The sequence below is a fragment of the Melitaea cinxia genome, chromosome 15, assembly GCF_905220565.1.
Source record: "Melitaea cinxia chromosome 15, ilMelCinx1.1, whole genome shotgun sequence".
Taxonomy (NCBI): domain Eukaryota; kingdom Metazoa; phylum Arthropoda; class Insecta; order Lepidoptera; family Nymphalidae; genus Melitaea; species Melitaea cinxia.
This window is the reverse complement of record NC_059408.1, coordinates 11,543,214-11,560,846: the sequence shown is the minus strand read 5'-3', so window position 1 is coordinate 11,560,846 and position 17,633 is coordinate 11,543,214. Positions and strand designations below refer to the sequence as shown.

Genomic DNA, 17,633 nt, shown 5'->3' with positions numbered 1-17,633 from the left:
ATCTCGACAATGTTTCATAGAACTGGAACACGAATCGTAAACGTCTACCAATCCGATGAGTTACGGAAAATCGCTGTTGAAATCACGAAGAATGTCTAATAATACGATAAATGATAGATCCAATAATCAATAGTTACAGGTAGAAATTGTACAGCACTAGGCCTTTTTTTAATTTATTTTATTTATTTTATAGGCTTTATACTGTTTATATTAAACTCAACTGTACGAAAATATTTCTAATTCGTGTTTTTAGCACATACGGTTTAAGTTTGGAATATTCTCTAATATCTGCGTTTCCCTTGGGTACCTCCAAGAGTAAATTAGGTATTTCCTAGATAAGTGCTCTCAGAACTAAGCTAAATTTTTGTCCATTCTCAAGCAAGATAATGGTCAAGTGCATGTGCGCATATTTCGAGTAAAATTATCTAATTAGTCATAATTACTACCATTAGTTATCGGGACATGTAAGATAATCCTTATCACATTATCTCTGGGATTTTTACAATTCCAACCGTATTCGTAATTTTTTCACTAGAATTAGAGATTCTGAATTTGCCTTTGAATCATTCGTTAAAATAACAATGACAACGATTTAAAAATAGATTGTCGAGTTTAATAAATTTTTTCAACACCATGAGTTGACAAAAGTTTTTATGGGTATGGATTTTTTTTCTTCTAAAAACTATTGTAATATTGAGACATATTCAAACAAAACACGTACTGTCTGTTCATTTTATAAATACGGATGAATAAATGAGCCTTTCTCTTGGGATTTAAAGAGATTGCGATATCAGTACTGAATGACGCTATCCTAACAGATATCTCTCCTTATGAAATTTTAAGTGGGCGAATTTAGTGTGTATGTTATACAAATGAATAAATTATTATTCTTTGAATAACCTTTTCCATTTTTATCCTAAATATATCATAATAGATACGAATCATGCTTTAGTCGAAGCCACGGCGAAGGTTTTGCAATAGAACATTTACAACACAAAGTCAGATCGTGTGAAGGACTCGAGCCCATGACTCGACCTTTGGAGTGTACTGAGTGACATTTCGAGCGACTGTTATTGTCAAAACCCTATTAAGAACATCAGCTATTTTTGTTGCAAACAATGCGTGACGGCTGCAGTACGCAATAAAAATGATTAGTTTCTATTAAAATTACCTACTGTATTCGGTCATTGCTCGTTATAGCAGCAATAACAAATCAAGTAGTTAGTACAAGGAGTTGAACAGAAACACATCGTAATAGTTAATACATTTCATTTATATTAAGGTACTTTATAACAATACTTTTAACAGTCTTAAAGCGAACGACTTAGTGACAGACAGCGGTCTACGCTGTGAGTCTTTTCTATTTACAATATTTACAAATATTGGTCAGGCACACGTGAGCGATGTGAAGGCACCAATTGGATTCGTTGGGGCGCTATACCTCTGGAGACCAGAGCACTGTCCTGCACCTCTCGCCACAGCCTCGAAGAATTGCCGTAAATCACTCACTGATCTCGTCGGAGGCGCTTGAAGGTCATGTAGCGACGCTGCGCGCCTCGGTGTCGTCTCCGTCACTGGAAGAGGTCGTGCTAATTGTTCACTACTTCGTGCTAAGCTTCCGCCGCTCTGTGAGAGTGATTCAAATAGAGCACGCCTCTCCCGCACAGGAACATATTGTGTCACTGCTTCGTGAGAATTCGGAGAGCACGATCTCGCTCGATTCTCAAGCGAAGCAGTTTTTCTGCGCGCTGCTTCCATTGCATATCTGCCTCTTTCAGCTCCACCTGTAGTGCCCTCCCAGCGCTTTAGATACCTATGTCGACCTAGCTCTGTCTCGGTAGTCTTAGCACGCGGTAATGTGTGGTGTTGTAGCGGACTCGCGGTCAATTTACTACAATTGTCGCATTTGATGACCTCAGCTTTTCGTACTGGTGCGTCGACCACGTCGATGGTCTTCAAAGCGTCGAGGGATAGAGATAGGTCGAGGCTGCGATCGGACGATGAATCATAGTCGTCGTCTTCTACGACGATGCCCTCGTCCGTTGCGGCAGGCGAGTGGTCTCTCCGAAGAAGCTGGGTTTCAGGGGCAGTCAGCAGCCTTCGTCGCGCTCTAGGAGGCGGTCTGGGAGGACATCCAGGTGTTTCCTGTATTTGCTTTGATCCCTTGCTACACGTGTCGGCAGCTGGTAATACGTCCAAAAATCGAACTTGTGGCAGAGGTGTTTGTCCAAGTATCTCAACACATAGCGCTCGCACCCAACGGGCGTATTCCGTCGCATTACAAGCCTGCAACAAAGGAAAGTAATATTATAATCAACTACGAAAAAGCCATCAGATTTACGACTGAATATTTAGACCGAGTGAATAGTACAAAAATTGCAATTTGAATAATAGTACAAGTTTCATAGTTCAGCAATGTAAATGGTAACCATTTCAAACGAACTGTAAGAACGGAACTAGTCGAGACTATTTTATCCATTGTAGATAAACAAGGGTTTCCTCTCGTCATAACGTGTTTCTTTACGTGTCAACACCTTCGCTTTCTAGCCCTTCTTATGTTAAATAGTACCATCAAAAGATCGCGAAATACAAAGGCACAGTGATTTACGGGTGTTGCGCTTTATTGAGGTCTATTAAATCGAGCGAGCCGTGAGAAAGGTGAGTTTCGAAGGGGCTCCGAACGTCTTGCAAGACGTTCCTCTTCTATTGTGTAAACTGACGTACCTACGTTCACAGTTTCATAATAAAGAATATATAAATATCGCGCTACCATAAAAACTTCTTTTCCGCCTATTAAACATATACCCAACCTATTTTCGACTCCTACAAAACACAAAAAAAATTTCGAAATGAAAAGATCAATTATATCTTTTCGTAAAGGCAGCAAAAACAGTATTGAAACTGTCTGGAAATAAAATAAATTTGAAACCGGACTCAATACATCGGCAATTACATTAGATGAAGCCGAGTCGATTATCTACTAACCGGCTACCGGTGTTTGTTAATCAAATGCAATTATTCAATTCCTCGCGTGCATAACGAATCCACTCCCGACAATATATGCTTCAGTCACATACATCTTTCATTATTAAATAACAATACTTTCATAAATTATTCGGAAGATGTTATAGATGAGGTGCAACGTGACTTTTTCAATAACATGTAAAACATGTATTCATCACACTTTATATACGATGTCCAGCATCGTTTCAAGTTAACGCGCAATGTATTTGTTTGTGTATGTTTAGTGCGTTCCAATTTAAAATGTTTTGACCTTGTCATTTAATTTTTGTTTGAAAAAAATCGTATTAGTATTCACAAGGCAATGATTCCTAAATCTGATTATATCAGTAAACATGCTGTGCATATTGCGCTGAGTACAATAAATGCCATTGTTTATGCTTTATACTTCACTAACGTAAACATTAAATTTTTAAACTACCTTCAAAATTATAACTGTTACACTTCAATTACAAATGTTAAGGTAAACTATTTAAAATTACTTAATACCTAGGCATATATACAATACCTAGACAATGTCTATAATATAATATTATAAATAATAGAGTCATATATTACCTGAACATTTTTAATATCGTAAGATAAGACATTCTTACTCTATAGAATGCCGGATTATATACAACTTTGCTTGTAATATATACAGCTTAAAGCATAAACAATTATGGTTAATTGTAAAATAAACTTACGATGAGTGTAGAACACGTGTACGGTATTTATGATACCTATCGAATAATTACAATGTGTATATAATAAATCGTGTCTCCAAGGACTTAAGTCATGGAATATATTGAATATAGTCTAAGTAATAATTTTATTTTCATGGGTAATTAATTGATTACAACATTATTAACAGTATATTTATAAATTATTTGCTTTACTCGTTAGCCGCACTAAGCCTATGTATCCCCTAACCTTTACCTTTTTAATTGTAACAAACCCTACATTCCCCTAGTCAAATAAATAAATAAAATGTAATAATTTTAGTTTTAAGAGTTAGGTAATTTTTCAGGAACTAATTCGTCATCATCATCATCACTTCAGCCTATCGCAGTCCACTGCTCGACATAGGCCTCCACAAGTTCGCGCCAACAATGGCGTGAACTCATGTGTGTTGCCCATAGTCACCACGCTGGGCAGGTGGGTTGGAGACTGTTGGCAGGAACTAATTGTTATTTCGAAAATACATATTTTAGTCGACGGTATGTATATGTTTCAATTTCTTATATAGATTAATTAATTACTATAACCGAGCCCTTTTTGCCCCTTTAAGACTGTCAGGAATGTCTATAAACTAAGACAGATAAAAAAAAACCAGCTAAAAGGTTGTCCAATTATTCTTGATGGTGTTTTTGCAATAATAGCAGATTTCAATTGTTATGTTCTTCAGCTGTTTTAATTATTTGCTGACAATACTTTATAAACATTATACGTAGTTGTAAGCAATGTATTTGTTTATTAATTTCAACAGGGCCAAGTTGGTTTCGTTGCTTAATTAATGCTACAAAGTGAAGATCGTGAATTCAAAGTAATCGAAGTTCATTTTGAAGAGATAATTATTATTAAGAAATAATATCGCACTCTTAAAAAAAGCGCGTGATATGAGCCCTAGTACTTAGAAGTGTTACAAAATAAATTTGACCTTTACAATACTTAGAAACCCGTTTAGTTTAAACGTTTGTTCCGTAACTACAAAATAAGTGTTATTTAAATAACACAATTGAATTTTTTTGTTAAAAAGTAACACATATTTGATAAATTAAACATTCATGCTTATTCTTTGAGTAATTACATACCGAACATAAATAAATTGCAGTTACAACAATGATTTGAATTTTCTGTAATAATAATAATAAACCTACAAAGTGTATTTATTTTTAAGTTTTTAGACTGTTAACTTGCTAGTCATCATCATCATCATTCCAGCCTATTGCAGTCCACTGCTGGACATAGGCCTCCACAAGTTTGCGGCAAAAATGCGTGAACTCATGTGTGTTGTCCATAGTCACCACGCTGGGCAGGCGGGTTAGTGACCGCAGGGCTGGCTTTGTCGCGTCTAAGACGCTGCTGCCCGTCTTCGGCCTGTGTGTTTCAAAGCCAGCGGTTAGATGGCTATCCCGCCATCGGTCGGCTTCTTAAGTTCCAAGGTGGTAGTGGAAGCTTGTTATCCCTTAGTCGCCTCTTACGACACCCACGATAAGAGAGGGGGTGGCTATATTCTTTGGTGCCGTAGCCACACACAACTTGCTAGTAGGTGCTTGTAAAACTAAGTTAAACTGACGATAAGTTAAAGTTGTAAGTTCAGGTAAGTAAGTCAAAACTAAACTCAACTGTCAGTAATTTAATCAATGAATTTAAATCACGCAAACATGCGGTTTTATATTGAGGGAAGTAAATCAGGTAAATGATTCAATTAATCACGTTGCAATCATACATTTTTATTACGTAATCACTTGATGTTATACATTAAACGTGATGCTTGACATGCACACGTTAACGTATTTATATAACGAGAATGTAAACAAATGTAAATAATGTAGCATCAAAAAGTAAATGAGACAACTTAACAAAAATTAGTACACATCAATTTATTATATTGTACTATGAGTTGTGCTACTTGTTTCTTTACGGTCTTATATGTATATTAAAGGAATTAGTTAACCTTTCATTTTCAATAAAAAATAATAAATTTTACTAATCTTGGAGTATAGTCATTACAATTGGACATACCTATTAGTAGTCTTACTATTTTGCTCGTTTTTTTTTTTTCAAAATTACCCACAACTCCTACGCTATTCGCTACCTATAGGTATATTATTTTCATTTTTTCATTAACTAAGTTAAATGATGCTTTATTTACTATTAGTTCAACAAAACCATTGATTCAAGCAAAAAGTAAAACCTTATTTCATATCGATATTTTTACTTTATTTGTTTTTAAAAACACGTTTTATAACAAAACAATACGATGAAAATATACAAAGATCAACTAAGTTTGCACTTTCATTATATATTCGTACCAATTGTCTAGAATCGATTCACGATTTGTCGACTATCGGCAGAATTTATCCATCGACAATAGCTATCGATTGATGATAGGCACGTTTCATTCAGGTTTCGAAAGGTAATTTTCATATTCATGAATGACATAAATCGTAAGTACAGCCTGTTAGAGCTTAGTAGCGCCCTGCCTGGTTTCTGGAGCTTAGTTACGATCAACATATTGATTCATTGAATTTTGCTCTGCGATTTGTGTAGTTCCATTAGAGTTTAAATTTATGTAGTAATATATAATAATGTAAATTGCGGTTAATCGAGTTGAGATTTGATACGAATCAGATATTTTAAGTTACTGCTTCGAACAATTTTGAGACACAGCTTGATATTGAATATTCTTTATTCCTTACTGAGTAAAACAGTCTCTCTAAAGGAAAAACATTTCGTATCGAACTAATCGTAATCCTGAGATTAGTAAGTTTTAGTGCTAATCCTGACATTAACACCTTATTTTCTTAATTATAATTTTAAACTGATATTTACAAGAGTAGAGATAGTAAAGCAGCGATCTAATTATAGATTTATTTAAAATTACTGATATGTATACAAAATGTTAATATAACAACACAGTCCATACTGATATTCTTGTTTAAGATATAATTACTAGGTATAGTTTATCACAGGCAGATGAAACTGTGTTGATAAGGTCACTCATATTACACTTAGCATGTTTTCTAAAATCCCATACAACTCATAATTCTATACTACGGTAAAATAATTATAGTAACGAGTACACAAGATATTGACGTTTTAAACAGATGTTTATGACATTTTCAAAAACTTTGCCACAGAGACTTAAAAAAATATTTAAACTGTTAAACTATTGCAGGCGTCATTCCATTTAGTTGGCATATATGGTTTTAATGTTATACATTATAACAGTTCGATATTTTCTTATATCTAGATATAATCTAAATACATATGTATAAGCAATTTATCTACCTGGAACGTGGCAACAGAGGCATCGTCGCGCAATCGTGACAGTTGAAAGGCATTTGGCAGGGTCATCGATGTACGGAGGTGCAAGTGGCTGAGCGGTAGCCTGGCTGCTGGTCGCCTAGGGAGGGTACCATCCCGCCAAGCGAGTAGGCAGCCTCCGCGCACCGCCGCACGCACCCACGCCCATGACTCATCATCGTCATTGTAATACTGTCTGAGAACACCTGCAGGCAAAGACAAAGGTTTTTTGTAACTTAATTATGGACACCTACTCTCTTATTAATAATATTATTAGCAGGCAAGACAAAGGTCAAAGTATCATTGTACCTCTTTAATAATCACTACAATTTGTTTTCTCACACCAATGTTACAAAAGCGATTCGTGTTTTTGCTTGGTTACAGCGTATTTAACGCGTCATTTGGCTGGTTGTGACGTATGAACTTATGAATCTAAAATTAAGTAAATAAAAATAGATATCGCAGACGATGAAATTTTTTTAGAGTTCTGTACCCCAAGGGTTTCTTAAAGATCTGATAGATTTAATATTTTAGAGTACCATTGTGCAGGTTTTTGTAGAGATCCTTAAAAGTATACGCGCGTATAAACAATCTAGAGCCTAAGCAACGAAATAAGTTAAGCAAACAACCTGACGTTTAAGCTGCTAAATAAGATATACACGTAATATACACGAACATATATATTCATAAGGTATATATAAATAAATTTACATAAATTTAATTACAGATCACAAAACGATTATAGAAGAACATCACTAACCTAGTTAAGTGTTGAATTTAATCGAAATTAGAAGTAATAAATCAGGCAATGTATCGATAGATTTTATTCAAGCCATCAATCGAACATGACCGCGTTGGGATGTTACTCGATAAAACAATTGAATATCACGCGATACTAATATCTCCGTTACTAATAAATACATTGAAACCTTTAATATGTTTACGTGATAGAATACTTTTAAGATACTTTACCTAATAACTAGTGGTCGCCCAGAGGTCGAAATTCGAACATAATTAAAATTTTTAATTAAAGAAAGCGAATATATTATGAAAAAAATCAATTTGATTACAGAATGACAATCAACGAAAGAGTATAATATGCGTATGTGTCAAATACATAGTAGTTTGTAATGTTTTTTTTTATATTGATTTAATATATTTTATGCATAATAAAACAAAATGTTAGCACCCTGCACTCCTTCTCTATATAACTATTAGTGAGCGAAATTTCAAACTCCTCCGTCCACGCAATTTTAAGCCTTAAATTAAGTTTGTATGTAGGTACCTACGTGTAAGTTAATATTAACAAAATAAATAATGTATTTATTGCATACACATAATAAAATCATGACAAAACAATAGTCTTAAATAGTTAACGAATAGATACAGTAAGTAATCGTACATAATTTATTCATAAAATGAGTGAAATTGTAAAATTTCTTATAAATATCCAGTTAAGAACAACAGACCTTACAACATACCGCAAAGTTGGCGACATTGAAAGGTTATTCACAGGATTTCCCTGTTTAAGCAATTTACAATTTTAAATAAATACATTAAACATACAAAATTATTAAAAGAGCTCAATAACCGCTGTGGGGTAGTGGTGCGAGTAGGCGTCTAAAACACAGACAGTTTGCGGGTTCGATTTTTTTTTTATATTTGTACGAATTTCGTTTTCGGTTTGGATGTCTGTCCTCGTGGATCTCCCCACCATGCATCAGAGAGCACGTTAAGCTGTCGGTCCCGATTATTATAATAAATACCTGATAGCGATCGTTACTCATAGTAGGGAATGTATATATCCGCTAACTCTTTAATTATATTTAACGTATTCAATAATAAAACTGCTAATATTATTGTATATGTGTAATGTTACGTTGTATTAAAGACTTCATAATTTAAAAACAACCTTTTAAAATGCAATATAATAAAAAAGAAATATGTAAATTAAACAATACAAATAAGGCACCAAGTAAAACAAAACATACAATTTTATATAAAATATTTTGTCACTTACTCATTGATATAAAATTATGTTAATTGTTAAAACTTCATTTTGAATATTTTACGGGCCTCATTTTGTATTTAAAATTGAAATAAGATAACATAAAACTTAACAGTTTAACAAAAACAAATCTGAGCTTATTTTTAACTTATTTACGCATCAAATAAAGGAATCTTAAGTGTGGTAACAACGCAGTTTCATTAACAAATACTATGTAATCACTAAGACCTACTCTATATTTGTAATTTTAAGGTCATACAGGTCACTTATATCGTACGAGTCTGACACTAACGATAATGTTAAAAAAAATACGACTTATTACCTAAATTTGTGATAAAAATTTCTATGAACGACTTATATAACATTTTTTATATATTCGCTACAACTTATTTCCTTGACGTTAATCAAATCAATGTTTTTGACAATATTTTTAGTAATATTCAGTTCTTTTATTATATCAGGCAGATTTTTTTAAAGTGAATGAGTGATGTTTTAATACATACGTTAATAAGAATGTCCAAAATTAGTACCGACATCTTAAATATATGTGTATATACATGGGGGTTTCTTCGTTTTAAGTGTCCTGGATGTCTTTATGGTGCTGATTATTCGGTTAGATTAAACTTTTTCAACATGACATCATTAGAACAACGTAGAAACTCATCTGATCTCACAAACTCATCAAAATAAACACCTTCACAATAAGCTTATCTAAGATCAAACTTATTCAAAATGCACCCCTGAATCGATTAATTACCAACTACAATAAACTAGACAGTTGCTGTGGCATTGACATCTTTGCGGACACATTACTACAATTTGCCAAAAAGTCGTTGACGGGTTCTGGAGAGGAATTGTAATTATTAATTCTACGTATATCTCATTTTATTGTTTTTAATTTCAATATTTTTTTATCTTTTGTATTTTATTTTTATTTTTATTCATAACTTTTGTAATGCACTCGTTGAACTACGAACGTTGACTACATTCTTAATCTTAAGTTATTCTAATTAAGTGCTTTTGCTGTTTCTTTGGAGTTGGATTTTGTTTGTTAATATTTTATTGATGTAACGATAGAACAAAGTTCTTTCTTGTAAGTGTTATGTACTTCTGTAAGTGACTAGTTCACCATAAACTTATTTTTACGAATATTTGAACCCTCTATTGTTAATAGTGAATAAGTCGTTGAAGTACCCTTAAAAGAATAAATAAATTAATTAATTAATTCATAAATACGAGTACAACGTTTCGGTTATACACACTAAAGTACATATGAATTAGACCTAAATTTAAATAGTCAACACATAGGTGTATCTAAATCATAAGCTACACAATAATTTATCTTTAAATTTAGACAAAACATATTAAAAAATTAAATTGATCTAGACATCCAGCGCTGGATCAGACCCCTTTTAACCGACTTCCAAAAAAGGAGGAGGTTCTCAATTCGACTGTATTTTTTTTTTAATGTATGTTACTTCAGAACTTTTGACTGGGTGGAGCGATTTCGACAAACTTTCTTTTAATCGAAAGGTGGTGTGTGTCATTTGGTCCCATTTAAATTTATTTGAGATCTAACTATAACTTTTCGAGTTATATCTAATAATGCGTTTTTACTTGACGCTTTTTTCGTCGATCTACGTTGTATTATACCGCATAACTTTCTACTGGATGTACCGATTTTGATAATTCTTTTTTCGTTGGAAAGGGGATATCTCTCGTTTAGTACCATGTTAAGGAAACGAGGATCTGATGATGAGATTCATGAGAAATCGAGGGAAACTTTCGACAATCCGCAATAACTTTTTACTGGGTGTACCGATTTTGATAATTTTTAATTTAATCAAAAGCTGATGTTTATGATGTGGTCACATATAAATTTTATCGAGATCTGATGACAGAGTAATCTTTGATAACGCGTAGTTACTTGACTATTTTTTCGTCGATCTACGTTGTATTACTCGTCGATGTAATTGAAGTCGGTTTTTTTTTTCGTTTGCGAGCAAACACAATTATATATTAGTTTACTTTAAACCCATTTGCTGTGTTTTTCTTTACAACAAGTAATAATTAAAACTTATTATACACTATTTGCTAATACATGTATGTTTAATGTTATAAGATAAAACAAACAAAGAACTATTTGAGGTTAAACAATATTTTATTCCTCAACTATAAACAATTTTTTGTTCTGTTATAGCTTAAAATATTTGTTGAATACGACTACTTAAAACTTATGAGTTTGTATATACCATTTTAGTTCTACGTGTAAATATATTAAGGCGTGTTTCAGCCTCACAGGAACCGGACCGGATCTGAGTACGCAAATAAATACGGCACTCGAACCACACCGCAATCGCATTTATACCGAATCTATCAAAACTTAACTTTTTAATTATCACACACACTTATATTATATGCATGTATTGTTTTTGACAATACGCCCTAATTTGTTGTAAAACCAGTGAAGTTATAACTTATATATGTACTAATTGTGCCCGCGACTTCGTCCTCATGAAATTAAAAATAAAAATGTTCAGTTCGCAGTTACACAAAAAAAAGGTAGCCTAAGTTATTCCTTATTATATCAGCTATCAGCCAGTAAAAGTCTCGTCGAAATCGGCCCAGCCGTTTCGAAGATTAGCCGGAACAAACAGACAGACAGACAGACAGACAAAAATTGAAAAAAATATTGTTTTCGTATATTTACCGTGTATACATCCATATGCATTTAGTAAAAAGCGGTTATTTTAATATTACAAACAGACACTCCATCATCATCATCATCATCATCATAATCAGCTCAGCCTATTGCAGTCCACTGCTGGACATAGGCCTCCCCAAGTTCGCGCCAGACATCCCGGTTTCCCGCAATCCTCATCCAGCCTATATCGGCAATCTTACGTAGATCGTCGGTCCAACGGGTCGGAGGACGTCCCACACTGCGTTTTCCAAGACCCGGTTTCAACTCCAGGACCCGTCTGCTCTGTGGCTATGTCGGTTACTTTCGTTGTCTCGCGGATAGTCACATTTCTAATCCTATCTTTGAGAGTAACCCCAAGCATAGCCCGTTCCATTGCACGCTGAGCGACTTTAAACTTGTGGACCAGTCCCTTCGTCAGTGTCCACATCTCGGCTCCGTATGTTAACACAGGCAGGACGCATTGCTCGAAGACTTTTGTCTTCAAGCATTGCGGAATCTTCACAGACACTTCAATACTATTTATTTGTATAGATACCCTAAATTGATATAGTGTAATTTACTAATTTGCAAAACATTGAATGATTTGTAAAGAATAAAAGTTTAAGTATTAAAGAAAAATCTATTTAATACTTGACTAGCCCGTTGGCGCAGTTTGTAGTGGCTCTGTTTTCTGCTCCGCGGGTTGCGCTCGGTGTATTATTTGTATGTATATATTTATACATGTATTGTTTCTATGTATATTTAACAAAAAGAGCTATAACAGTGGGCTGTTACCTATAACACAAGCATTAAGATGCTTACCATGGGAACTGACGACCGTGTTTTATGTTATAATATAATTCCGTCAAATAATTGTAATATTTAATGCAACAAGATAGGGCCGCATATAATCCGCACATGGTTCGTTAGGCTTATGCGGATTTGTTCGTTGCCAATCCGGTAAATTGTCATTACCGCGCAGTCTGCACGCAATCTCAGGTTTGTATTACCTAGTTATCAATTAGACTCAACGGACTTCTACACGCGTAGTAAATAAAATAGACCTTGACTTAAAGTAAATAAATAAATGCCTTTCAATCAACGGCTGTAGGGCTGTATTAATTTAAAAATAGCTTATATTAATATGTGTGTTAGTGAAGTAATTTTTATAAGCAGCCATATATTTTTTGAGCTACTTCATAACATAAATCTTCATTACAAGAAAAAACTTTCCTTTTTATAAGATCACTATAGATTTATGTCCGTACTTTACCAAGAATTTCAAGATTGTTAAAATGTTGAAATAAGTAATAATCAGTTAAGCAGAGAAACGTTAAAGGGCGTCTAACAATACAGCTGGTATAGATAACATTGTAAATAAAATGGAGATAACCGCTGCAGTGACTCAATGGGTGTCTAGTATTGTTTGCTGTATAAGTAGCTCTTATTATGTAATTAGGCATGTAATTATGTATGCATTTAATTTGTTTATGTGTGAGTGCATATCTAAAGCGTTTAATGAATGTTTTTGTGTGTATTTGTTTGTATGTCCGGCGATGTATTTGTTGAAATGAGTGGATTTTGAAAATTCTTTTTTTGTGTTAAGTAGATACATTATTTTTGATTCTATTATCGTCAAAACAGAATTTTCGTACATTTATTTCATTGTTTCTTTTTCAGTTTAAAATACTGCACCTACTCCAGTTTGGTATTGCCACTTTTTCAACAAAGTGTTTATTATTACATAGTCATGTAATACATAGTGTTGTCAAATATTATGGATACTGTATAATGCGCCAGCCCGCAGTGGAGCAGCGTGGTAAATTAAGCTCCAATCCTTCTCCTACATGGAGAAAGAGGCCTAATCCCAGCAGTGGGATGTTATAGTCTAAATCGTGATTGTAATATATTGAAAATAATTCTTGTTTTTGTTGAGAATTGAAAATAAAAACAAGTAGGAACAAAAGTCGATTTTTTGCATAGAAAACGTATACAACTATCTACATACTTGTAGATAGGCAAATGATATGTCAAATATAAGATATTATAATCAATAACAATACTCGTAACACATGACGTAATTGAAAGAAATATCTTTGTTTTTGTTTTAGGGAAATTTTATTTATTTATGCTAACTCATCTAGCATACTGGTTTATACCTAATTTTATAGGTTAGGCGTAGTTTAAGAGCCATTTCACAATTTTACGCTCTGCAAGTTTAGGTAAATTTGGTCGCATCGCGCGAGTCGTACGAGCCCCGCGATCTTTGTGTTAGTAAGTATAGTGTGACAACCAAAAGACCATCTTGATCATTTTCTGATGTATAATAAAAATTATAACTATGGTATAAAATGTTTTTTACATAATTAATTTGTTAAAAATTTCAAGTATGTTATATAACAACAGTCAATAAATTTAAAATAAAAATAAAAAATCAATTTTATGAAACAAATTTTTTTAAATTGATTTAGTTTTTTCAGTTTACGAATGAATCTAATATTTACGATATGATATTTACGAATAAAATAGCATTTTATGACATCGACACCGACAAACATATTAATTAACAAATAACAAGACAAACAGATTGAAATGCCCATTTGTATTGATAATGTGAGAAAAGAAAATTAAATTATACATTTGTTTACAGAAATTATCATTATATTATTTTACAGTCATATTCGTAATATGTTTATTTTATTTATATTTTATTATAAAAGTATCAAATGCGGTTTATCCGCTATAACAACAGGCGCTTGCCGCGTGTGAGCGAAAGAGACGGCTCCGCAGAATTTGGCGTGGACCTTACCTCTAAGAGCGCTAGCGCTCGACTGATTTACTGGGCTTGATGCGTGGTAATATATACTATCTTTTTATTATTTAATATAAAATGTATTAAAAATGATTACATCTTTTAATTATTATTTTTTGTATTCCTTAATGATGTAAGTTTACTTTGATGAAGATAGTTCGTTAAAATTTCTTAGTTTTCTAAGAAAAATATCGCTTTTAAAATTGTATTTATTTGGAAAATATTCGTAACTTTAAATTTTTTTTTATCGTTTAATAGAGATACAAATGGAATAAAAATCTGCGATAGTGCGCAACAAAATTATATTCTACATATTATGATATTTTTTAAAAATGGTTTCAACGTAGAGGTTATTGAAAAGTAGGACTTCAAAGTATACATTGCGACCGTTTACCCAGGGAGGAGGCTGATGAAAAGGTTAATAATTTTATACACATAATATAAATCAAAATTCTGGTCCGACTATGGACTACAACAAAGGTTGCTTTATTATATTTCAAGAATATAAATTACATTATTGCATCCAACACTGAGATTAACGACGTCAAAATATTACAATTTCGCGGATTGTTACCGATTTTTGTGAAATGGCTCTTAACGTTTAGGCGTTTTTGGCGTTGGCGTAGTTTGCAGTGACTGCTTCTTGGTTGTAGGTTGGATTCTCGCCCCGTGTCTAAATGTGATATATGTCATTACTGATAACTGTTACCGTATATAATACAGGCGGTTAACAGACGAGCGTATGTGGATGTAAAACAACAAAAAAAAACGTTTTATATCTCTGAAGGTAAATCATACGTATTAACATAATAAAACTCACTTATATCACACAATGCGTTTAAACTTTCAAAATTCGCTCCCTATCTTTGTATTTGTTTAAAAGTACAAAAATTAAAATCAACACAGACGACTGTGTTCAGATGCATTATAAGCGACAAGAACAGTCAAATAAAACAATGCTGGTAGTGTCTACCAGATGTTAAGTCATACGAGGGTTTTCCGCTCCACTAGCGACAGATGTTCCCTTTATGTACTGCATGTATCCCCATCACTTAATAGCTCCGCGGTTTTATTCGCGAACATAACAATTACGGGGTAATATTTATATGAAAATCTAATTTATCTCTTTTTCGGATTAAAAAAAAACAGAGTATGTGTTGTTACAGTAGCCAAATAAAGTGATTGATATACTAGCGTTCGTGGGTTTGATTCCCGCACATGACAGAAATTTCTATAGGTCATACAGTTACTTGTCGTAGTCTGGGCGTTAATAATAGTGTGTAACGCTTGTGTCCAACAGTCGATATAGGATACAATAATATATTATTCTGCACTACCTACTGTGATTGTTGATTCTGTTTATTTTAGACTCTTACTCTGACTGATGTGCACACGAAATTTCATAGCTAAGAACTTAGTAGCCATATTAGCTCTAGAAAAATAAACAACTATTACGATTATGAATTCAATTACGTCATCTAAAAATATTATCAGTTAAGATACAATGAGACACCAATCGCCTAACATATTCTCAATTTTAAAATTTAGCCCTGATCAAATTAATTTAGATTAACTAAAGTAATGTAAAAATAAGGCTGAGATCGAACTGGAAACGAAACTAAGGAGTAAGGAACAATTTAAGTACCTATTTATAGTAAAAAGTATAATCGTTATAACTTTTCACTTTTAAATCCTGAAGAGTCCCGAGCAGTAAAAGAAATTTAGACTGACTGTAGTTCTAATGCGAAAAATAAGGCCGAAATCGGTTCTGGAATAAAAAAAAATTAGGTTTTAAGAGACGATTTGAATATTTCGACACCAACAATTTATACTACGCCAATTCGATTTTTCGATAAGTTTGTTTTTTAATGCGAACTTGATAAAATGTGTTTTTATATGTAATAAAAAAAAATTGTGAAATTGCAATGAATAAATTAACTATTAAAGATACCAAATTTCAAATAAGTTTCTTAATTAATATAAAAGGTATCACGTTTTTCCCTTTTATAAGTCTCTATTGTAAAGTTCATTTTTAAGAGTTAGCTTAGTATAAATTGCTGGTGTCGATTTGTACGATCGCTACCGCTTACAGTCAAGTCCTAACTGTTAAAATAATTTAGACCGACAGCATCCTTAAAAAAAAAAACAAGGCCGAGATCGAACCGGGAATAAATCAAGATTAGCATTATACAATTATTATAACATTCTGTAATATGGGCTGATTTTAGTATCTTCGGTTCCTTTGCTATACTGTATCGTGATGTTTAATAACCTTTGACTATTTAGGATACCGTAGTAACATATTGGATACGAACTATTATGTTCATACTAGAATTCAATAATTTCAAAGTAAATTTATCAATTATACCAATTAAAATTTTATAAATATACATACCTACATAAATATTAAATACGGGCGTATTTAATATTTATGTACTATCTGGCAATAGTAGTAAAACGACCTCATACTATAAAATATGATTTCCGTTTAAATTAAAAAAAAATAGTAATTAATTTTTAAGTATAACAGGGTCGCTAATAAACATTCCTTTAATAAATGTATTACAAACAAGGCCGACCGTTTATTTCAAAATAGATTTAAGTACTTCAAGTACAATTTTCAATCTAATTATGAAATTTTTCTACAAATTAATAACTGATTGCAATATTTTAATGTGTAGATATATCTACCTCCTTTTTAATCTCAAAAGCATAATTATAATATAAATTTAAAATGTCAAAATTAAAATTGAATGGATGACACTTCTCGTCTTATTGTAATAATAATATAATTTTTTAATTACATTGGTCAATGAACTTTGTTCTGGCGTTACGATTAAATGTAATTCAATGTTAACATTTTATAGTTTTGCTAAAATAAAATCTAACCTGATATCCTAAGATTAGGATCTGATGGCGTTGTTATAGGTCCTGGCGTCAATTCAGGTCGAAGTTTCCGCAAGCCGGCCACCACCCGTGGTGCCGGCGTCTGCTCTCCCACAAGCATCGCCCGTCACAACAACATTTCAATAATAAACACTCCACTTATCACCAAATCATCACTCAACCGTTAGTTTCGTTACAAGAAAATATTTGAC

General features: G+C 32.9%; 1 protein-coding gene across 1 annotated transcript; it reads right to left on the bottom strand.

The window, feature by feature from the left end:
- Window positions 1-1,252: 1,252 nt before the first annotated feature.
- LOC123660288 lies at window positions 1,253-17,589 on the bottom strand. Its single transcript, XM_045595383.1, has 3 exons — window positions 17,425-17,589; window positions 7,018-7,238; window positions 1,253-2,286 (listed from the first exon to the last, which is right to left on the bottom strand). Exons 1-3 carry the CDS (start codon window positions 17,540-17,542, stop codon window positions 1,387-1,389), a joined length of 1,239 nt encoding a protein of 412 aa, XP_045451339.1. The 5' UTR covers window positions 17,543-17,589; the 3' UTR covers window positions 1,253-1,386.
- Between the last annotated feature and the right edge of the window lie 44 nt (window positions 17,590-17,633).